This window comes from Rhinatrema bivittatum, chromosome 11, assembly GCF_901001135.1.
Source record: "Rhinatrema bivittatum chromosome 11, aRhiBiv1.1, whole genome shotgun sequence".
NCBI classification, from domain to species: Eukaryota; Metazoa; Chordata; class Amphibia; order Gymnophiona; family Rhinatrematidae; genus Rhinatrema; species Rhinatrema bivittatum.
In genome coordinates, this window is record NC_042625.1 from 5,206,264 (window position 1) to 5,229,684 (window position 23,421).

General features: G+C 47.2%; 1 protein-coding gene across 1 annotated transcript in view; it reads right to left on the reverse strand.

The window, feature by feature from the left end:
* The window catches only part of SF3A1 (splicing factor 3a subunit 1), a 195,297-nt gene that overhangs the window by 125,699 nt on the left and 46,177 nt on the right, over window positions 1–23,421 (reverse strand). The window contains 4 exon segments of the mRNA XM_029572040.1: window positions 1,430–1,504; window positions 2,541–2,737; window positions 2,740–2,773; window positions 2,775–2,798. Coding sequence (XP_029427900.1) covers window positions 1,430–1,504; window positions 2,541–2,737; window positions 2,740–2,773; window positions 2,775–2,798 — 330 coding nt within the window.

A 23,421-nucleotide genomic window follows, 5' to 3' on the forward strand; every position in this document is an offset into this window, starting at 1 on the left:
CCTAATGAAAGCCTGAAATAAAGAAAGGATTTGAGGGAAAACCATGCTCCTTGGGGAACAACAGCTGTTCCAGCCTCAAATGTGTATTTAGCTCCTATATCAGCTCAGTTGTTCTTAGGATCCTGCACAGGAAGCTGGCTTGGGGAAGTTCAAGCAGCAGAATTCTACAATGCAGGCCATTATACTGGGCAAAGATCCTCCAAGAGCCACTGACCCCCTGCTTGTTCCTACTCTACCAAGTGGATGGCCCCTAAGACACAGCCTAATACCTTTGGTAGCAATTTCTCTCTTCAGCCTGACTGCAGGTTTTGCACCTCTACCATCTGGTGGAGACAGAGAATACTGGGCAACTACAGGTGGCACACTGTCTGATGTACTACTGGCGCAGTAAAAGCTTTTCTGTTCTTCCTCCATCCGCCGGTAGGGGAAAAAAATCCATGCATCTGGACTACTCTGAGGGACAATAAGGAACACAGATCAGGACTTTCATTCCTTGATATAGTTCCAAGGGCCAGTACATATGCTGCTGATTTATTTTAAAGTGTAAAAAATATATAATGGCACACAGGGATCCCAATACTTGTAAACATATGCCAATTAAACAAAAGATCTATTGGCTGGAAAAGAATACTTTTTTTTTTTTTTTTTTTTTTTTTTAGTATTGCCAGTAGCAGATACAAATTTTTTTTTAAACTTTTTAAATCTATTTTTCACATTTACTAAACAATAATTATGGAGTGAAAAACCCAGTCTTTCCAAAATTGGTTCTGGTTGTAGGTGACAACCTTTACAATATAATCATCCTGGGTTAAAAAAACATTCCAAAAATTACCCAAAAAGTGATCCCCAAAACACATGCACAGTGTCAGAGTAACTCACTGCAAAGAATTCCCCAGTCTCATCAGGTCAAACTTGTATAAAATGCCAGAAAACCTTTAGCAGATTTAACACATACTGCTGAAAGTATTTCTTTCACACAACACAAAATTAAGCTATAGAATTTGTTGCCAGAAGATGTGGTCAAGGCAAATAGTATAGCTGAGTTTAAAAAGGGTTTGGACAGGTTTCTGAAAGAGTCCATATACAATTAGCCAGGTTCACTTGGTGTGTGTGTGGGGGGGGGGGGGGCATATTGTGTATTCCTGGGCGCGGTCAACAAGAAATGGATCTACTCTTTGGGCTCTGCTGAGCACTTCCTAGAGATGCAGATTGGCCACTGTTGGAAACAGTATGCTAGGCTTGATGGAGCCTTGATCTGACCCAGCATGCACGTCTTATGTTCTTAAGCTGCCCTCTTTAAGCCACAGGGGGAAAAAACGTCCATACTACACAAAGGGTGAATATGCCATTATAGTAAGTATAAATCTCATGCAGCCTTGTCAGAAAACAAGACCACCACAAAGATGTGCAAAAATTGCCCATGTATTACCTGATCCAGAACTTCTCTGGGGTTTTCTGCTTCCTTCTTCAACTTCACTAGTAATCCTTTTGGAGGGATCAAAATCTGGAAAACAGGGAGTTGTGAACTTACTCTCTCTATAGTCAAGTCTACATTCTGTGATTACATACCAATTCCTGAACTCAACAAAACTGAAAAGTTGCAAGATGTAGCAGCCTGAATCCTCAGCCCAGCATGCACCGCTTGGGTACAGTTTCTTCCTGACAGTCCTGCATATATAAATTCGTTCATTCACGTCTTCTTGTTTATCGGATAACCTGTTTTGGGTACTTCATTTAGTACAGCATAAAGCTGCTAGACTTTTTAAATGAGAGGGGATTCCATGAGAATATTACCTCAGTTCTGAAGGATTTACTTTGGTTGCCTGAAAAGAGTCGCTCGGACTTCAAATTGTTGGTCCTATTGCTGTACTTGGAAAATCATTGTATAATATCTTGCAAATTTCAGAGATATGAAACCTTTGGGATGCAATACACAAGGAGGAATAGGGCAACTAAAACTTTCCTTAAGTCGGGAGTACAGATCAAAGTTCATTTAAGGAGAGCTGTGACTTATACAGCCCCTGTGTTTAGAATTCCCTCACAAAAGAGCTGGGACTGTAAACAGATTTTTAAAAATTCAGAAAGGGCTTGAAAGCACTATTGTTTCAGAAAGCTTTTGTATAGGGATCCGTGTGAGTGTGTGTATTTTAAGATTTAAATGCATTATGAAGACTATGTATGCTTTACTGTTACCCGCACTGAACTATTGTATAGGAGGCGGTGGGCTATAAAAATGTATGAATAAATAAATAAATAAATGTGATGTTCAAGTTCTTCCACTGCTGACTAGGATATTTACATTGCCAATTACAAGATTTCACAGAACTCAGCTACTGCTTTTTATTTCCTACATTTCCACTACCCCCCCCCCCCCCCGATACACACACTAAGCAAAGAACTACTGTGTTGTACAGACATCCTGGAATACTCAGATGTACTTTTTAGAGAAAGATATAAAAAGGAGGAAGATTTGCAGGAGACATTAAAATAATAAAGGGCCAGAAATGGACAACCAAGAAAGTGCACTACACATAGCAAACCTTTGTGTATTGTTCCACCAGCTTGGTAAAGTAGTTAAAAAGACTGTGCTGTGGCCGCAAGAAGTCAAATTGGTAATTCCTCTGCTCCTTCTGCATCAACTGAGTCAAGAATTGCCGTCCATTCCGACCCACAAACTGTGCTGTCAACTTCACCACATCCAAATCAAAGGCTGAGATAGAGGGGGGATCAGCAACAATTCAAACTCTGGAGGAGGTTCCTTTGGAATAATGGTTTTCTTGAATCACCTGTGCCTGAACCTAGAGAAAAATGTTAATACATTACAAACCTGTCTATAAACCAGATGCAACAAACAGGCTCAATAAATGCCACAGAATTGAATGTGTGTAAACTGATAGAAGGCTTTATGACATATGGTAACGTTAGTAGCACAAGTCAAAACTAATATAAGTTACTTGAGGATCTATGCAGGAAGCCTAGTTCAATTCTACATACAGGATATGAAGCTCAGGAGAGTTGAACCAGCATAGATAGGTCTAGCTAATGCTCCTCAGAAATGTTGTGCCATCTGCACCAGAATTCCAGTGCAGAGCTACTCTAATGACGTAACACCATGTTAGAACAAGAAGAATTATATAATTGTCCACAGTACGACAGGATCTTAATAACCCGGAAGGTATTTAGGATTGGATTTAAAGTTACTCGCCTTTACAAACCTATGCCCAAGGCGAGTTATAATTCAGGTGCAGTACATAGATCTCTTCCCCAGAAGGCTTACAATGTAAGCTGGAACCTAAAATAAAATAACCTGCCCAAGTATGGCATGGTAATGGATTTGATGAGCTCAACAGCACCCAGAATGGGAGTGTGATGGCTTGAATTAGGTCCTCACTAGCCAAAACAGTAAGGCAAGGGGTCTTAATGGGCACCTGGATAACAGATCAAAAAAGATTGCAAGAAAAGCAAAGCCAACTCATCCAATAACAAGATGCAGACTTCTATGACTATAATAATGCAATATATCATCGCACTGGTTTAACTTGGTAAGATTTACGATCAATCAAGTATTAAATATGAAATAAATGATGGAAGCAGCTATACCATTGAAAATACTACCACACCCTTTAAGTTTACAAATTAATTACCAAATTAGTACTGTTGCACTTTCCTCAGAAATAGATCTGACACCCAATGTGAAACCCCCCCTCAATTACTAAAACCTGAGCAACCCAATTTGAAAGGGAACAGATTGCTAATAAGTGAACAGCAGTAAAAGAGAAGTTGCTGATGTGCCTTAAATCCCAGAATAGTGTATGGTCAAAATGAAACAGGTATCTTGAGTTTTAGGTCAGGGTAAAGCAAACCTTTTGAGCTGTAGCCCCCTTCCATTCATGTAGGAGATAGAGATTAGATAGACAGATATATATATATCTATATATAAATATAGTGTGCAAAGCATCAAGACAGATACAAAGAGAAAGCAGAGTTGCTTACCTGTAACAGGTGTTCTCACAGCAGCAGGATGTTAGTCCTCACATATGAGTGACATCATCAGGATGGAGCCCTATCACGGAACACTTTTGTCAAAGTTTCTAGAACTTTGACTGGCACACTGAGTATGCCCAGCATGGCACTAACCCGCATCCAGCAGGGGTCCCCCTTCAGTCTCATTTGTAGCAAAAGTACGAGCGAAAAATAAAATAAAACATAAGCGAACCCAACTCCATGGGGTGGCGGGGCGGGTTTTCGTGAGGACTAACATCCTGCTGTACTGGAAGAACAGCTGTTACAGGTAAGCAACTCTGCTTTCTCCCAGGACAAGCAGGATGGTAGTCCTCATATATGGGTGAATAGCGAGCTACAGGATGCCCGAAGAGAGAGTGAACCAAAAGCACCCAACGACGTACAACGGCACAAAAGGGGTGCTGTTGGATATGAGGGCAGCCTGAATTTCACAGTGGGTCAACAGGTAGGATGTTGGGTTATTAACCTGGAAACAAATTACAAAGGACAGACTAGCCAAAGAAGGTATCCTGCCTGCCAGACTTGTCGAGACAAAAAATGAGCTGCAAAGGTTTGGAGAGAGCCCATGTGGCAAGCTTTACAGATGTCAAGAATAGGTACAGAACATAGGTGTGCTACTAACGTTGACATGGCCCTGATCGAATGCGGCTTTCATGCGTCCCTGTAGCAGCCAGGCCTGCTTGTGGTGGCAGAAGGTAATAAGTCCGCCAGCCAGGTAGATACCCTATCTACCTGGCTGGCGCTCTCTGAGAGCTCCTGGCTCTCAGAGAACGAGTCCGATCTCTGGAGGCTAGAGTGGAAGACCTGGAGGAGCTGAGGGAGACAGGAGAGGTTATATAGATGAGACCTTCAGGGACATAGTAGTCCAGTCCCAACTTCAGACTGGCAGCCCTGGTGCTGCCTTGGAGGAAGAAGGTCTCATAATGGGAGAGCACCAACCAGGTGTAGCAGGAAAGGATCCTGTAGCAAGGACCTGCTCTCTAGGTGATGCATTGTCCTTTCGCACTGAGGATATCTCACCAAGGCCTACTGCCCAGGAGGGAAGGGTTAGGTCGGCCGTCATAGTTGGTGATTCGATTATTAGGAATGTAGATAGCTGGGTGGCGGGTGGGCGTGAGGATCGCCTGGTAACATGCCTACCTGGTGCGAAGGTGGCGGACCTCACGCGTCACCTAGATAGGATTTTAGACAGTGCTGGGGAGGAGCCGGCTGTCGTGGTACACGTGGGCACCAACGACATAGGAAAATGTGGGAGGGAGGTTCTGGAAGCCAAATTTAGGCTCTTAGGTAGAAAGATTAAATCCAGAACCTCCAGGGTAGCATTCTCTGAAATGCTCCCTGTTCCACGCGCAGGTCACCAGAGGCAGGCAGAGCTCCGGAGTCTCAATGCGTGGATGAGACGATGGTGCAAGGAAGAGGGATTCAGTTTTGTTAGGAACTGGGGAACCTTTTGGGGAAGGGGGAGTCTCTTCCGAAGGGATGGGCTCCACCTTAACCAGGGTGGAACCAGACTGCTGGCTCTAACCTTTAAAAAGGGGATAGAGCAGCTTTTAAACTAGAACAAAGGGGAAAGCCGACAGTCGCTCAGCAGCGCATGGTTCAGAGGGAGGTATCTTCAAAGGATACTAATGATGCATTAGAATTAGGGCATCCCGGCAGTGAGGTTCCAATAATTAGAAAAGTAGTCCAAGTGCCTGTAACTAAAAACTCAACTGAGCTAAAAAATTCTAACTTATCCCTATCAATTAAAAAGCAGAATAAAAATACAAACAAAAAACAAACTTTGAAATGTTTGTATGCTAATGCCAGAAGTCTAAGAAGTAAGATGGGAGAATTAGAATGTATAGCAGTAAATGATGACATAGACTTAATTGGCATCTCAGAGACATGGTGGAAAGAGGATAACCAATGGGACAGTGCTATACCGGGGTACAAATTATATCGCAATGACAGAGAGGAGCAGTCGGGAGGAGGTGTGGCGCTTTATGTCCGGGATGGCATAGAGTCCAACAGGATAAACATCCTGCATGAGACTAAATACAAAATTGAATCTTTATGGGTAGAAATCCCTTGTGTATCAGGGAAGACTACAGTGATAGGGGTATACTACCGTCCACCTGGTCAAGATGGTGAGATGGATAGTGAAATGCTAAGAGAAATTAGGGAAGCTAACCAAATTGGTAGTGCAGTAATAATGGGAGACTTCAATTACCCCAATATAGACTGGGTAAATGTATCATCGGGTCACGCTAGAGAGATAATGTTCCTGGATGGAATAAATGATAGCTTTATGGAGCAATTGGTTCAGGAACCGACGAGAGAGGGAGCAATTTTAGATCTAATTCTCAGTGGAGCACAGGACTTGGTGAGAGAGGTAACAGTGGTGGGGCCGCTTGGCAATAGTGATCATAATATGATCAAATTTGATTTAATGACAGGAAAAGGAACAGTGTGCAAATCCAAGGCTCTCGTACAAAACTTTCAAAAGGGAAACTTTGATAAAATGAGAAAAATTGTTAGAAAAAAACTGAAAGGAGCAGCTACAAAAGTAAAAAATGTCCAAGAGGCGTGGTCATTGTTAAAAAATACCATTCTAGAAGCACAGTCCAGATGTATTCCACACATTAAGAAAGGTGGAAAGAAGGCAAAACGATTACCGGCATGGTTAAAAGGGGAGGTGAAAGAAGCTATTTTAGCCAAAAGATCTTCATTCAAAAATTGGAAGAAGGATCCAACAGAAGAAAATAGGATAAAGCATAAACATTGGCAAGTTAAATGTAAGACATTGATAAGACAGGCTAAGAGAGAATTTGAAAAGAAGTTGGCTGTAGAGGCAAAAACTCACAGTAGAAACTTTTTAAAATATATCCGAAGCAGAAAGCCTGTGAGGGAGTCAGTTGGACCGTTAGATGATCGAGGGGTTAAAGGGGCACTTAGAGAAGATAAGGCCATCGCGGAAAGATTAAATGATTTCTTTGCTTCGGTGTTTACTGAAGAGGATGTTGGGGAGGGTACCCGTAATGGAGAAGGTTTTCATGGGTAATGATTCAGATGGACTGAATCAAATCACGGTGAACCTAGAAGATGTGGTAGGCCTGATTGACAAACTGAAGAGTAGTAAATCACCTGGACCGGATGGTATACACCCCAGAGTTCTGAAGGAACTAAAAAATGAAATTTCAGACCTATTAGTAAAAATTTGTAACTTATCATTAAAATCATCCATTGTACCTGAAGACTGGAGGATAGCAAATGTAACCCCAATATTTAAAAAGGGCTCCAGGGGCGATCCGGGAAACTACAGACCGGTTAGCCTGACTTCAGTGCCAGGAAAAATAGTGGAAAGTGTTCTAAACATCAAAATCACAGAACATATAGAAAGACATGGTTTAATGGAACAAAGTCAGCATGGCTTTACCCAGGGCAAGTCTTGCCTCACAAATCTGCTTCACTTTTTTGAAGGAGTTAATAAACATGTGGATAAAGGTGAACCGGTAGATATAGTATACTTGGATTTTCAGAAGGCGTTTGACAAAGTTCCTCATGAGAGGCTTCTAGGAAAAGTAAAAAGTCATGGGATAGGTGGCGATGTCCTTTCGTGGATTGCAAACTGGCTAAAAGACAGGAAACAGAGAGTAGGATTAAATGGGCAATTTTCTCAGTGGAAGGGAGTGGACAGTGGAGTGCCTCAGGGATCTGTATTGGGACCCTTACTGTTCAATATATTTATAAATGATCTGGAAAGAAATACGTCAAGTGAGATAATCAAATTTGCAGATGACACAAAATTGTTCAGAGTAGTTAAATCACAAGCAGATTGTGATAAATTGCAGGAAGACCTTGTGAGACTGGAAAATTGGGCATCCAAATGGCAGATGAAATTTAATGTGGATAAGTACAAGGTGATGCATATAGGGAAAAATAACCCATGCTATAATTACACGATGTTGGGTTCCATATTAGGTGCTACAACCCAAGAAAGAGATCTAGGTGTCATAGTGGATAACACATTGAAATCGTCGGTTCAGTGTGCTGCGGCAGTCAAAAAAGCAAACAGAATGTTGGGAATTATTAGAAAAGGAATGATGAATAAAACGGAAAATGTCATAATGCCTCTGTATCGCTCCATGGTGAGACCGCACCTTGAATACTGTGTACAATTCTGGTCGCCGCATCTCAAAAGAGATACAATTGCGATGGAGAAGGTACAGAGAAGGGCTACCAAAATGATAAGGGGAATGGAACAACTCCCCTATGAGGAAAGACTAAAGAGGTTAGGACTTTTCAGCTTGGAGAAGAGACGACTGAGGGGGGATATGATAGAGGTGTTTAAAATCATGAGAGGTCTAGAACGGGTAGATGTGAATCGGTTATTTACTCTTTCGGATAATAGAAAGACTAGGGGGCACTCCATGAAGTTAGCATGGGGCACATTTAAAACTAATCGGAGAAAGTTCTTTTTTACTCAACGCACAATTAAACTCTGGAATTTGTTGCCAGAGAATGTGGTTCGTGCAGTTAGTATAGCTGTGTTTAAAAAAGGATTGGTAAGTTCTTGGAGGAGAAGTCCATTACCTGCTATTAAGTTCACTTAGGGGCGGATTTTCAGAGCCCTGCTCGCGTAAATCCGCCCAAAACCGGGCGGATTTACGCGAGCAGGGCCCTGCGCGCCGGGAAGCCTATTTTACATAGGCCTCCCGGCGCGCGCAGAGCCCCGGGACTCGCGTAAGTCCCGGGGTTCTCGGAGGGGGGCGGGCCCGGTCGTCGCGGCGTTTCGGGGGCGTGTCGGCAGCGTTTTGGGGGCGGGTACGGGGGCATGGCTACGGCCCGGGGGCGTGGCCGCGCCCTCCGTACCCGCCCCCAGGTCGCGGCCCGGCGCGCAGGAGGCCCGCTGGCGCGCGGGGATTTACGCCTCCCTCTGGGAGGCGTAAATCCCCCGACAAAGGTAAGGGGGGGTTTAGACAGGGCCGGGCGGGTGGGTTAGGTAGGGGAAGGGAGGGGAAGGTGAGGGGAGGGCAAAGGAAAGTTCCCTCCGAGGCCGCTCCGATTTCGGAGCGGCCTTGGAGGGAACGGGGTAGGCTGCGCGGCTCGGCGCGCGCCGGCTATACAAAATTCATAGCCTTGCGCGCGCCGATCCAGGATTTTAGTGGATACGCGCGGCTCCGCGCGTATCTACTAAAATCCAGCGTACTTTTGTTTGCGCCTGGAGCGCAAACAAAAGTAGGCTGTTCGCGCTCGTTTTAAAATCCGCCCCTTAGAGAATAGCCACTGCCATTAGCAATGGTTACATGGAATAGACTTAGTTTTTGGGTACTTGCCAGGTTCTTATGGCCTGGATTGGCCACTGTTGGAACATGATGCTGGGCTTGATGGACCCTTGGTCTGACCCAGTATGGCATTTTCTTATGTTCTTATGTTCTTACCTTCTGCCCACCGGAACTCCCAATTTGGTTTTATCAAAGGAGATGAAAAGTTGGGTGGACTTCCTAAGGGCTGTAGTGCGGTCCAAATAAAAAGCGAGCGCACCTTTACAGTCCAAGGAATGTAGGGATTGCTCACCTGTGTGTGAGTGTGGTTTTGGAAAAAAGGTAGGAAGTATTATGGACTGATTCAAGTGGAAATCAGAGACTACCTTTGGCAGAAATTTAGAGTGAATGTGGAGTACCACATGATCGTGGAGAAAGTTTGTATAAGGTGGGTATGTTACCAGTGCCTGTAGCTCACTGACTCTGCGAGCCAATGTTAAAGCAACTGGAAAGAGCACTTTCCAAGTGAGATGTCGGCGCTTGCAGGACCGTAGGGGCTCGAAAGGAGGTCGGCATGAGCCGTGCTAGCACAACATTGAGGTCCCATGCCTGAACCAGAGGATGCAGTGGAGGCTTCAGCTGTAGCAAGCCTCTCATAAAGCGCCCTACAAAGGGTTGCGCCGAGATTGGGGCATCTCCTACCCCTTTGTGGTAAGTGGCTATGACGCTGATATGAACTCGGTTGGAGGAAGTTTGTAGGCCAGACCCCGAGAGATGCCAGAGGTAGTCCATGAAACTGTTGTGGGGCAGGAAAAAGGGGTCTATTTCCTTTGTCGTGCACCACAAGAAGAATCTTTTTCCATTTGGAACGATAAGATTTCCTAGTAGAAGGCTTTTGTGAAGCTACGAGGACCTGGGACACATTATCAGAAAGGTTAAGGGATTGTAGTATCAACCTTTCAAATTCCATGCTGACAGACACAGGGAGTGGAGGTATGACGCAACAGCCCATTGTTCTACGTTATTAGAGTTGGATCTTTGCCCAGGCGAATTGGTTGCTGGACTGAGAGGTCGCATAGGATGGGAAAACAAACCTGCCGCGGCCAGTAAGGGGCTGTGAGGATCATTCTGCCCCCGTCTTGTCGCAACTTCACAAGTTATTCTCTACTTATCTCAATTAAACATCTCCTAAATTATCTGAAGTGCATAATCAACAGACAAAACTGAAATAATACTCATGGACAAAAAAACCCAATCCAACTCTGCCACCCCTGCCTTTACTTGACAAGCAAATGAACTCTATACTCCCCACCACCCACACCAGGAACCTTGGAATTATCATCAATAAAGAACTTTCATTTAAGAACCACATATCAAATAAAACTAAAGAAGGATATCACAGACTTCTAACCCTAAGACACTTAAAACCATTTCTTAACACTTATGATTTCAGAACGGTCTTACAACTACTCATTTTTTCCACCTTCGACTACTGCAACTCTTTACTAATTGGAATACCTTATTCAAACCTCAAACCGCTCCAGATTCTGCAGAACTCAGCAGCCAGAGTTCTGACAGGAACAAAAAGAAATGAACACATAACGCCCATATTGATCTCACTTCATTGGCTCCCAATTAAAGCACGCATCGAACACAAATCAATGACCATCATTCATAAAATGCTAAACAATGATCATCAAGGACTCAATGGCTTAAACATAACCCCAACCCCCCAGAATCCTCAAAGAAACCTACGTTCAAACAACTCAGGATGCTTAAACATCCCCCCCCCCCCAATCAGAGATGCGCATCTAACAAGAGAAAGAGCCTTTTCCATTGCCTCCCCTAAATTTTGGAACTCCCTACCTAAAGATCTGAGAACCCAACCCAACCTAAAAACATTCGGGCCAATACAGTAAGGAGCGGTAGGAAGAGCTGCGTTAGTGCCGGGCGCACCCGCGTTTGCCGCACGCACAGTCCTGCTCACCTACCGCTCGATACTGTATTTAAATAGCTTGCAAATGCAAGCTGCGTCCAAGAAGCGTCTATGAAGCGTTAGGCCCGCGCAACCCATTTTACTGTATAGGCGCTTAATACAGCGCCTATACAGTATCCTGGGTGCGCTGGTACCTGTCATTTCAAATGTCATTTGAAATGACAGGCACCAGGAAGTGGATCCCAACTTTAACCCACGAAAATCTAAAAACCTAAAATCCCCTCCTCCCGAAATGGCTCAACATGTACCAACTTACCTTTTGTTGTTTTTCAGCCCTTTCAGCCGTCCTCCGGAAGGGGGCAGCCGGCGGCGAAAGTGGTCCCCCCCCCGCGCAGGTCCCAGTTCTCCTGGGAGCCAGCTCGACTTCTGGCTGACAGCTAACCCCCCCCCCCCCCCCCCCCCAAAAAAAGACTGCTGAGTTATGGCCTTGGAAGCGAAGCGAAGCGTACTTTCATGGGCTTGAGCGCCCAAATTGACGGGCGCGCAAGCCAATGAAAGCACAGGGACGGGTGTGCGTGACGTCACGCCCACCCTTCCATGTGCTTTCATTGGCTTGAGCGCCCAAATTGACGGGCGCTCAAGCCAATGAAAGCACAGGGACGGGCGTGCGTGACGTCACGCACGCCCGTCCATGTGCTTTCATTGGCTTGAGCGCCCGTCAATTTGGGCGCTCAAGCCCATGAAAGTACGCTTCGCTTCGCTTCCAAGGCCGTAACTCAGCAGTCTTTTTTTGGGGGGGGTTAGCTGTCAGCCAGAAGTCGAGCTGGCTCCCAGGAGAACCGGGACCTACACGTGAAGGGGGGGGGGGGGGGCTGGACCGCTGCAAGCCGCTTTCGAGCTGGCTCCTAGGAGAACCGGGACCTGCGCGGGGGGGGGGGGGGGGGGGACCGGTGGAAGTTGCTTTCGCCGCCGGCTGCCCCCTCCAGAGGGCGGCAGAGAAGGTTGATGGGGCTGAAAGCAACAAAAAGTAAGTTGATAACATGTCAAGTAGCTTCGGGAGGAGGGGATTTTAGGTTTCCTTTTGGGGGAAAGTTTGCAGTCTACCCTTACCCCTGCCTCTAACGCAGGGGTTAGGGGTAGGCGGTAAATGAGCAGGTTAAACGCGCGGCTAAACTCCAGGTTAAAACGGCGATAGTCGGGGCGCGCGTTACTGTATGGGAGGGAATAGCTAATCCGATCGTTTACATCTAATATACATGCCGCGGGCGGAAGGGGTTACGTGTTGATTTAAAGAGGCGGTAAGAATGGGTTAAAGGGGATAGTGAATCGTGGGTTGGGCTAACGCGGCCAAATTGTGAGTAAAAGGCAGGTTAGAAACAGGGTAACCGCGGCCACACTTTACTGTATTGACCTGATTGCTGTTTCACAAATTCTACACTGACCTTCATACTTCTGAACATCCTAACTCCCAATCAAACTTTCATCCAAAAACCTCAGAATAATTTCTCTCCAACCAGAATAATGATACTTTCTGGACTTGAAACGTTTAACCTCTGTTTAATATGCACATTGTTATACTTTTTCCACAATTGTTAAGAGTTACAATTTAAATTTTGTAAACCGTTATGATGGCTTTACCGAATGACGGGTTATAAAACTCAACAAATAAATAAATAATAAGAGTCTTGCTGATGAGTGGAAGGGGAGGGTATGCGTATGGAAGACCCGCTGTCCACGAGTGGGCGAAGGCATCCCTTGGTAGTGTCTTGTGGCTGCAGTGTAGAGAGTAGAATTTGTCTACTTTGTGGTTGTGAATTGACGCAAAGAGGTCTATGTGCGGACGGCCCCACTGGTGGAAAATTGTGTTCGCTACAGTGGGATCTAGTGACCATTCGTGGGGATGAAAGGTCTGGCTGAGGTTGTCCACCATCATATTGTCTACGCCTGCCAAGTAAGTTGCTCTCAGTAGCATGGAATGGGAGAGAGCCCAGGCCCAGATCTGTGCCACCTCCTGGCATAGCAGGTAAGAGCCTGTGCTCCCTTGCTTGTTGAGGTACCACATCGCTACCTGGTTGTCTGTTTAGATTAGAATTACCTTGTTGGACAGGCAATCCTGAAAGACGAATAGGGCATACCGTATCACCTGGAGCTCCAGGAAATTTATCTGGTGCTTTGCTTCCACTGTGGTCCAGGTTCCCTGGGTTTGCAGGTTGTTGACATGGGCTCCCCAACCCAGATTGGAGGCATCTGTGGTTAATGTAATCTGAGGATACGGGGGTTGAAAAGGTCCTATTTGAAGATTAGACTCCTGTATCCACCAAGCTGGTGAGAGTTGAAGTTGGTTGGTGATGTGGACAATGTGGGATAGATGCTAGTGTGATTGGGACCACTGGGACTTTAAAGTCCATTGTGTTACTCTCATGGCTAGTCGAACCATTGGGGTAACGTGAACCGTGGATGCCATGTGACCTAGAAAGGTTAGTAGGTGACGAGCTGTGTTGGTTCGGCAAGTCTGTACTGCTTTGGCCAAGGTTGACAAATTGCGCGCTTGGTCCTTTGGGAGGAACGCTTTGGTTTGAATTGTGTTTAGATCTGCTCCGATAAACAAGAGGGTTGTGTGATGGAGTCAGATTTGTCTTGGGGTAGTTTATGAGAAACCCCAAGCATTGTAGCAGGCATATGATAAGACGGAGGGATTGAAGTACTACGTCCTTGGACGAACCTCTGAGTAGCCAATCGTCTAGATACGGATAGACATGGATACTGAGTTGTCGTAGATAAGCTACTACTGCCAGGCATTTCGTAAATACACGGGGTGCTGATGCTAGGCCGAACGGTAGCACTCTGTATTGGAAATGCCTGCGGCCAACTAGGAATCTGAGGTATTTTTGATGAGGAGAGACTATGGCTATACAGGCATACGCCTCCTGAAGATCTAAAGAGCAGAGCCAATCTCCCTGTTGCAGGAGAGGGAGCATGGTGCCCAAGGTTATCATTCTGAACTTTTCGCTATGGAGAAGTTTGTTTAGGGCGCGAAGGTCCAGTATAGGACAAATGCCACCTGACTTTTTTGGAATTCGAAAATATTGAGAGTAGAACCCTGTTCCTTGTTGCCACACGTTCAACAGCCACAATTTCCTGTATTCCTGACCATTCATATCCTTATCCAAGGATAGTAACACAACCAACTGTTTTAAGTGAAATTCCAAAACCACCTTCGGAAGAAAGGCAGGTACCGTCCAAATCTGCACATATCCATAGTGATAATCAAAAAAGAATCTCTGCACTACATGGCTTGCAATTCCAAAATCCTCCTTGCAGAACAAACAGCAACCAAACTCACCGCCTTCAGCAAGGAAATACCCCAGAGAGGACAAAGCGCCAGAAAGGAGAGAACCAGATTCAAATCCCACAAAGGTACCGGGAAACGCAAGTAAGGTCTAAGGTGTTTTATTCCCCTCAAGAACCTAAATATATCTGGATGAGAAGAGAGCGGTCTCTCCTGCATGTGGCCCCGATAACACACTATAAGCAGCCACCTGCACCTTCAGTGTGTTCAAGGCTAATCCCTTTCTCAAACCTTCTTGTAAAAATTCCAAGATTAAGGGAACAGGCGCCGAAGCAAGCAAAGAAGCGTGATTCTGACACCAATGCTCAAACACCTGCCAAATAAATGCCAAGGAGGGAGAAAGCTTGTGCACTCTCAAAAACGTTTCCACCACTGCCCCTGAGTAACCTTGCTTTAAGAGCCTAGACCTCTCAAGGGCCAAATCATAAGACAAAACTGACTCAGATTGTCGTGAAAAATTGGTCCCTGCCGAAACAATCTCTCAAGAGGAGGGAGCTGCCCAGGGTCCCCCCCTCAGAAGGTGATGCAGATCCAGGTACTATGGCCTGTACGGCCAATCTGGGGGTCCACAGAAACACTATGTCTGGATGTCGTGCTATCTTCTGCAAACAAATGGCCAATCATGGACCACGGCGGAAACTCAGAGTATTTTCTTTTGCGTCCATGCCTGGACTAGGACATCCACTTAGAGCTTGATCATCCCTTGGTCTGACTGTAAAATCTCTCCACTTCCATATTCTTGCGAGTTGCCAATAGATCCAGGAAGGGACACCTCCAGTGATCCACAATAAGATGAAACACTTCGGGAGCCAGTTCCCATTCTCCTAGATCCAACTCGTGACAACTGAGATAATCCGTCTACACATTGTCTACTCCTGCTATATAGGGAGGCTGACAGTGCCTATAAATGAAGTTCCGCCCACAGCAGAAGGGCATCCATTTCTAGAGAGACTTACAGTCTTCGAGTCCCTGCCTTGGTGATTTATGTATACCACCGCAGTTGCGTTTTCTGACCATGTTCACTTCTATCTGGTCTGCGAACTGAAGGAAAGCTAGTCGAATCGCCCATGCCTCCAGTCGATTAATGGTCCAAGTCACCTCTTCGAGAGTCCACTGCCCTTGTGCCACCAACTCCTGACAGTGTGCTCCCCAGCCCTAGAGACTCGCATCTGTGGTGACCACTAACCAGTTGGGAGTCTCCAAATCCATACCTTTTTCTAGATGCTCCCTTCTCAACCACCAGAGAAGCTTCTGCCTCACCTCTGGCAGCAGGGCCAGCGACACATTCTACTCCTGAGACTAGGGATTTCATTGAGAAAGGAGAGATCGCTGCAGAGGACACATATGAGCACATGCCCAAAGTACAACCTCTATTAAGAACATAAGAACATAAGAAAATGCCATACTGGGTCAGACCAAGGGTCCATCAAGCCCAGCATCCTGTTTCCAACAGTGGCCAATCCAGGCCATAAGAACCTGGCAAGTACCCAAAAACTAAGTCTATTCCATGTAACCATTGCTAATGGCAGTGGCTATTCTCTAAGTGAACTTAATAGCAGGTAATGGACTTCTCCTCCAAGAACTTATCCAATCCTTTATTAAACAAAGCTATATTAACTGCACTAACCACATCCTCTGGCAACAAATTCCAGAGTTTAATTGTGTGTTGAGTAAAAAGAACTTTCTCCGATTAGTTTTAAATGTGCCCCATGCTAACTTCATGGAGTGCCCCCTAGTCTTTCTACTATCCAAAAGAGTAAATAACCGATTCACATCTACCCGTTCTAGACCTCTCATGATTTTAAACACCCTCTATCATATCCCCCTCAGTCGTCTCTTCTCCAAGCTGAAAAGTCCTAACCTCTTTAGTCTTTCCTCATAGGGGAGTTGTTCCATTCCCCTTATCATTTTGGTAGCCCTTCTCTGTACCTTCTCCATCGCAATTATATCTTTTTTGAGATGCGGGCGACCAGAATTGTACACACTATTCAAGGTGCGGTCTCACCATGGAGCGATACAGAGGCATTATGACATTTTCTGTTTTATTCACCATTCCCTTTCTAATAATTCCCAACATTCTGTTTGCTTTTTTGACTGCTGCAGCACACTGAACCGACGATTTCAATGTGTTATCCACTATGACACCTAGATCTCTTTCTTGGGTTGTAGCACCTAATATGGAACCCAACATTGTGTAATTATAAGCATGGGTTATTTTTCCCTATATGCATCACCTTGCACTTATCCACATTAAATTTCATCTGCCATTTGGATGCCCAATTTTCCAGTCTCACAAGGTCTTCCTGCAATTTATCACAATCTGCTTGTGATTTAACTACTCTGAACAATTTTGTATTTCTTTCCAGATCATTTATAAATATATTGAAAAGTAAGGGTCCCAATACAGATCCCTGAGGCACTCCACCGTCCACTCCCTTCCACTGAGAAAATTGCCCATTTAATCCTACTCTCTGTTTCCTGTCTTTTAGCCAGTTTGCAATCCACGAAAGGACATTGCCACCTATCCCATGACTTTTTACTTTTCCTAGAAGCCTCTCATGAGGAACTTTGTCAAACGCCTTCTGAAAATCCAAGTATACTATATCTACCGGTTCACCTTTATCCACATGTTATTAACTCCTTCAAAAAAGTGAAGCAGATTTGTGAGGCAAGACTTGCCCTGGGTAAAGCCATGCTGACTTTGTTCCATTAAACCATGTCTTTCTATATGTTCTGTGATTTTGATGTTTAGAACACTTTCCACTATTTTTCCTGGCACTGAAGTCAGGCTAACCGGTCTGTAGTTTCCCAGATCGCCCCTGGAGCCCTTTTTAAATATTGGGGTTACATTTGCTATCCTCCAGTCTTCAGGTACAATGGATGATTTTAATGATAAGTTACAAATTTTTACTAATAGGTCTGAAATTTCATTTTTTAGTTTCTTCAGAACTCTGGGGGTGTATACCATCTGGTCCAGGTGATTACTACTCTTCAGTTTGTCAATCAGGCCTACCACATCTTCTAGGTTCACCGTGATTTGATTCAGTCCATCTGAATCATTACCCATGAAAACCTTCTCCATTATGGGTACCTACCCAACACCCTCTTCAGTAAACACCGAAGCAAAGAAATCATTTAATCTTTCCGCGATGGCCTTATCTTCTCTAAGTGCCCCTTTAACCCCTCGATCATCTAACGGTCCAACTGACTCCCTCACAGGCTTTCTGCTTCGGATATATTTTAAAAAGTTTTTACTATGAGTTTTTGCCTCTACAGCCAACTTCTTTTCAAATTCTCTCTTAGCCTGCCTTATCAATGTCTTACATTTAACTTGCCAATGTTTATGCTTTATCCTATTTTCTTCTGTTGGATCCTTCTTCCAATTTTTGAATGAAGATCTTTTGGCTAAAATAGCTTCTTTCTCCTCCCCTTTTAACCATGAGAATTGTCGCGGCCATAGATCTCAACATCTGCAGATACAACCAGGCTGACAGGCCAATTGCCATTTGCAGGGACCGGACCTGACCCCAGATCTTCTAGATGCAAGACTCTGGGAGAAACATCTTGCCTTGCGCTGTGTCGAACTGGATGCCCAGATACTCCAGGACCTGAGATGGCTGCAGACTGCTCTTGGCCAAGTTCACTATCCACCCTAGGTGCTACAATAACTGAACCACCCTGGCGATCACTACTCAGCTCTCTTCCAATGACTCGACTGATTAGCCAATCGTCCAAGTATGGATGAATCATAATGCCCTTCTTTCTAAGGGCTGTTGCCACGACTACCATCACATGGAAAAAGTCCTGGGTGCCGTGGCCAAACCTAAGGGCAACCTGGAGGGCCTGATTCACCCTCTAGATATTCAGAATAGGCCGAAATGAATCCTCTTTCTAGGGAACCATGAAGTAAATGGAATAGTGCCCTGATACCTCCTGATCCTTTAGAACTGGAACCACTTCCAAAACCCACTAGTCAGAAGTGATGTGGGTCCATCTCCAATAAAATTGAGGCAGGCAACCGCTTATCTCTGGCACCGGAGGATGGACCCCCCCCCCCCCAAACCTCATTGGGAGGAATGCAGGTTCCAGACCCGGAGGCACCGTCTTTGCCTGGCTTCTTTGGCCGAAAGGACTGAGATTATATGTTTGAGACCTCCGACTACCTGAACCTCTGGAGAAGCGAAAATGCAGAAAGATCCGAAATCGCCCCTTGGCTTGAGGAAAACCAGGGAATCAACTTCTTATCTTCTGCTAATCAAGGAAATTTCGATTCCCCCCATCGATCTGCTATCATCTCTAACTCCTCCCCAAACAAGTGCCCCTTTAAAGGAAAATTAGTTCTTACCTGTTAATTTTCGTTCTTGTAGTACCACGGATCAGTCCAGACAATGGGTTGAGCCTCCTTTCCAGCAGGTGGAGACAGACTAAAACTTGAAGGATGCCCTATATCAGGACAGAGCCTATCCTCTAACCCTTCAGTATAACATATGTCAAAGCAGAAAACAACAAACCCAAGAATAGGATCAAGCAAGTAACCATAAAGCTCAACGGAGAAAATATAGAATAATGTAGAAAATATGGTATACCTATAGGCTCTTGCATAAACTTGGTATAAAAAAACGACCAAGGCTTCCAATGTAAGTGCTCAGTAATCTTGTACAGAGTGAAATATGAAAATCTGCGAACCTGCAAGAAAACAAGCTTCGAGAGGACAGAAGGACAGACAGGGAAGGGCGTCTGGACTGATCCGTGGTACTACAGGAACGAAAATTAACAGGTAAGAACTAATTTTCCTTTCCTGTACGTACCCGGATCAGTCCAGACAGTGGGATGTACCAAAGCTTCCCTAAACTGGGTGGGACCGAGACAGTCCCCGCTCGAAGCACTTGCCGCCCAAAGGAACCGAAGACCGGAGCGTGCACATATAGATGGTAGTGCTGAGCAAAAGTATGCAGAGACGTCCAAGTGGCGGCCCTGCAAATCTCCTGCGGAGAGATCGATTGACTCTCCGCCCACAAAGTAGCCTGAGAACGTAGAGAATGGGCCTTCAGACCCTCAGGCAGCGGACGACCTTGACAAAGGTATGCCGAGGAAATGGCTTCTTTCAACCAGCGCGCAATCGTGGTCTTAGAAGCCTGTTTACCCCAGTTGGGACCACTCCAGAGGACGAAGAGATGGTCTGATACGTGGAAGTCATTGGTGACCTGGAGATAGCGGAGCAAGATTCGTTTGACATCTAGCCGATGAAGGTCGCCACCAGCCGTACCCGCAACCTCCTCCGGAGAGAACGTGGGTAGTTCTACCGACTGGTTGACATGGAAGGCAGAGACAAACTTAGGCAAGAAGGAAGGAACCGTCCTGAGAGAGACCCCGGAATCAGAAAAGCGAAAAAAGGGCTCCCGACAGGACAGCGCCTGGAGCTCGGAAATCCGGCGAGCGGAGGAGATAGAGACCAGAAAAAACAAACAGTCTTGAGTGTTAGATCCTTTAGCGTAGCGTGGCGAAGAGGCTCAAAGGGAGCCGCACAGAGAGCACAAAGGACCAGGTTGAGACTCCACGATGGACACGTGGCACGAGAGGGGGGGCGAAGGTGCCTAACAACCCTCAGGAAACGAATCACGTCCGGGTGAGCAGCTAAGGAACGACCGTCCACCCGACCCAGGAGAGAGCCGAGCGCAGAGACTTGAATGCGTAGAGAACTGAAGGAGAGGCCCTTAGAGAGACCCTTCTGAAGAAAGGAAAGAACCAGAGGGATCGAGGCGGAGCGTGCCGGAACACCCGACTCCGCACACACGGACTCAAAAACTTTCCAGATGCGCACATATGCCACAGAAGTCGACTGCTTTCGGGCTCGCAGTAGGGTGGAGATGACCTCCTCCCTATAACCCTTACACCTCAGATGATGCCGTTCAAAAGCCAAGCCGCTAGACAGAAGCGATCGGCCTGGTCGAAAAATACAGGTCCCTGTCGGAGGAGACGAGGAAGATGACCGAGGCGCAGGGGCCCGTCCACCGCTAGATTTATGAGATCCGCGAATCACGGTCTTCGCGGCCACTCGGGAGCGACGAGAATCACCGGTCCCCGGTGGAGTTCGATTCTCCTGAGAACTTTCCCCACCAGTGGCCACGGGGGAAACACATACAGAAGGACGTCCGCTGGCCAAGGTAGAGCCGGAGCATTCACGCCCTCTGCGCCGTGCTCCCTCCAGCGGCTGAAGAACCGATTTGCCTTGGCATTGCGCAGAGTCACCATGAGGTCGAAGTGAGGTGGACCCCCACCTGTCCACTATCAGAGCCTTGGTCGCGTCCGAGAGCTCCCACTCTCCCGGATCGAGCGACTGACGGCTGAGGAAGTCGGCTTGAACATTTTCCTTGCCCGCGATGTGAGAGGCCACAAGGCACTGTAGGTGCTGCTCCGCCCAAGAGAGGAGGAGACGGCTGGCTTGGCTTCTAAGGCTACCATGGGACTGCGAGTGCCCCCTTGGCGACTGATGTAAGCCACTGTGGTGGAGTTGTCGGACAAGACTCTCACCGCCTTGCCGCGGATCAGGGGAAGGAACTCCTGAAGAGCCAGGCGTACCGCCAAGGTTTCCAGTCGATTGATGTGCCAGTGAGACTGAGTCTGCGACCACGCTCCCTGGGTGGATTGAGAAAGGCAGACCGCACCCCAGCCCAACAGACTGGCATCCGTGGTCACTATCGTTCACTGTGGAGCTTGCAGAGGCATCCCTTGCAGAAGATGAGGAAGAGACAGCCACCACTATAAATCGTCAACAGTAGAGTCCAAGAACGGAAGGACTATGTGAAACTGCTCCAACACTGGCTGCCAACGGGATAGCAAAGCTTTCTGCAAAGGACGCATATGAGCAAAGGTCCAGGGGACGAGGTCGATGGTGGAAGCCATGGATCCCAGGACTTGTAGATAATCCCAGGCTGTTGGAGAAGGTAGTGTAATCAGATTCCGGACCTGATCGATCAGCTTGAGGGCGCGCGCTCGTGGTAAGAAAACCTTGCCTACTCAGGTGTCGAAGTGGGCTCCCAGAAAATTCCAACTCCTGGGAGGGCTGAAGCTTGCTCCTGGAAAAGTCACTATCCACCCGAGGGAGGCAAGGAGCTCCAGGACGCGATCCACCGCCCACTGACAGGGAAGTCGCCGACTTGGCCCTGATGAGCCAATCGTCCAGATAGGGGTGGATGAGAATCCCCTCCCGGCGCAGAGCCGCTACCACTACCATGACCTTTGTGAAAGTGTGGGGAGCGGGTCGCAAGGCCGAAGGGGAGAGCTCAAAACTGAAAGTCCTGATTGAGGATGTGGAATCGGAGATATTTCTGGTAGTCGCGGTGGATAGGAATATGGAAGTACGCTTCTGCGAGATCTAGGGAAGCAAGGAACTCTCCTGGACGGACCGCCGCAATGACCGCACGCAGGTTTCCATGCGGAAGTGGGGAATCTTGATGGCCCGATTGACCCTCTTGAGGTCCAGGATTGGGCGGAAGGACCTGTCCTTTTTGGGTACGGTGAAGTAGATAGAATACTGGCCGGTGCCAATCTCCCTTTCCGGAACTGGGACCACTGCCCCCAGATCCAGAAGTTTGGAGAGAGTCTGGACCACCGCGTCCCTCTTGGCCCGTCCGCAAGGCGAGAAGAGAAAGAGATCCGGCAGTTCCCTGACAATCTCGAAAGCGTACCCGTCTTTGATAATGTCGAGGACCCACTGATCAGATGTGATTGTGACCCATTCCTCGAAGAACAGGGAAAGGCGACCGCCGAGGAATGAGTCAGCTGAACTTCATTGCGTGGCAGGTTTGTAGGTGGCACGCGCGGGCTGGCCCTCACAAAAGGGCCGCCTGCCACGAAAGGACTGCGACCAGGACTGAGCACGAGAAGAACCTCTCACGGAACCGCCCCGCCCCCGAGAAGCGAAGCGACGCTGGCCCCTGAAACGAGAACGGGAAGGCGCGAAGGACCGTGAGGACGGTCCTCTGGAAGCTTATGGACCTTGTTATCAGCCAAGAATCCATAAGCTTCTCGGGATTCTCTCCAAAGAGCATCTTACCTTTGAAGGGCAGCGTGCCCAGCCGAGCCTTCGACGACTGATCAGCTGACCAATGGAGTAACCAAAGGAGCCTCCGGGCAGCCACCGCCGAAACCATCGCCTGCACACAGACCAGATCATAGAGGGCGTCCGATACGTAGGCGGTTACGGCCTCCAGACGTTTGGCTTGCTCTGCTTCTCCTGGCGGAAGATACCGGGCGGAGAGCAACTGTTGGACCCACTGAAGGCCTGCCCGCATCATGAGGCTGCTACAACAAGACGCCCGGACCCGAGGGCCAAAACGTCGAAGATGCGCTTCAAGTGAGCCTCTAACGTCCGATCCTGTGGATCCTTCAGAGCCGTGGAACCTTCTACCGGAATCGTGGTGTGTTTGGCCACCGCAGAGACATACGAATCCACAGCGGGATATCGCAACAGCTCCAAACCTTCCTCCAGGAGGGGATAGAGCATATCCATCGCACGCCCTACCCGGAGCGCACCCTCAGGGGCCTCCCATTCCCGCAGGATTAGGAGCTTGAGCATGGGGTGGAAGGGAAAGGCCGAGGCCAGAGCCCGGAGCCCCCCCAGGACCGGATTCATATCCTTGGGCAGCAAGGCCATGAGATTATCCACGGAAGGCCTTTCCAGACCTAGCTCCTGCAGAACAAAGGGGAGGAGGGGCTCCAATTCCTCCTTGTGAAATAAACGGAGGGCTCTGGGGTCATCCCCCTCTAAGGGGGGGGGGCATCCGCCGAATCCGAAGCAGCGGGGTCCGAGGGCCCGAGAGACACCGGGGGGGGGGGGGGGGGCACCCCCTGGACCACCCGCACCG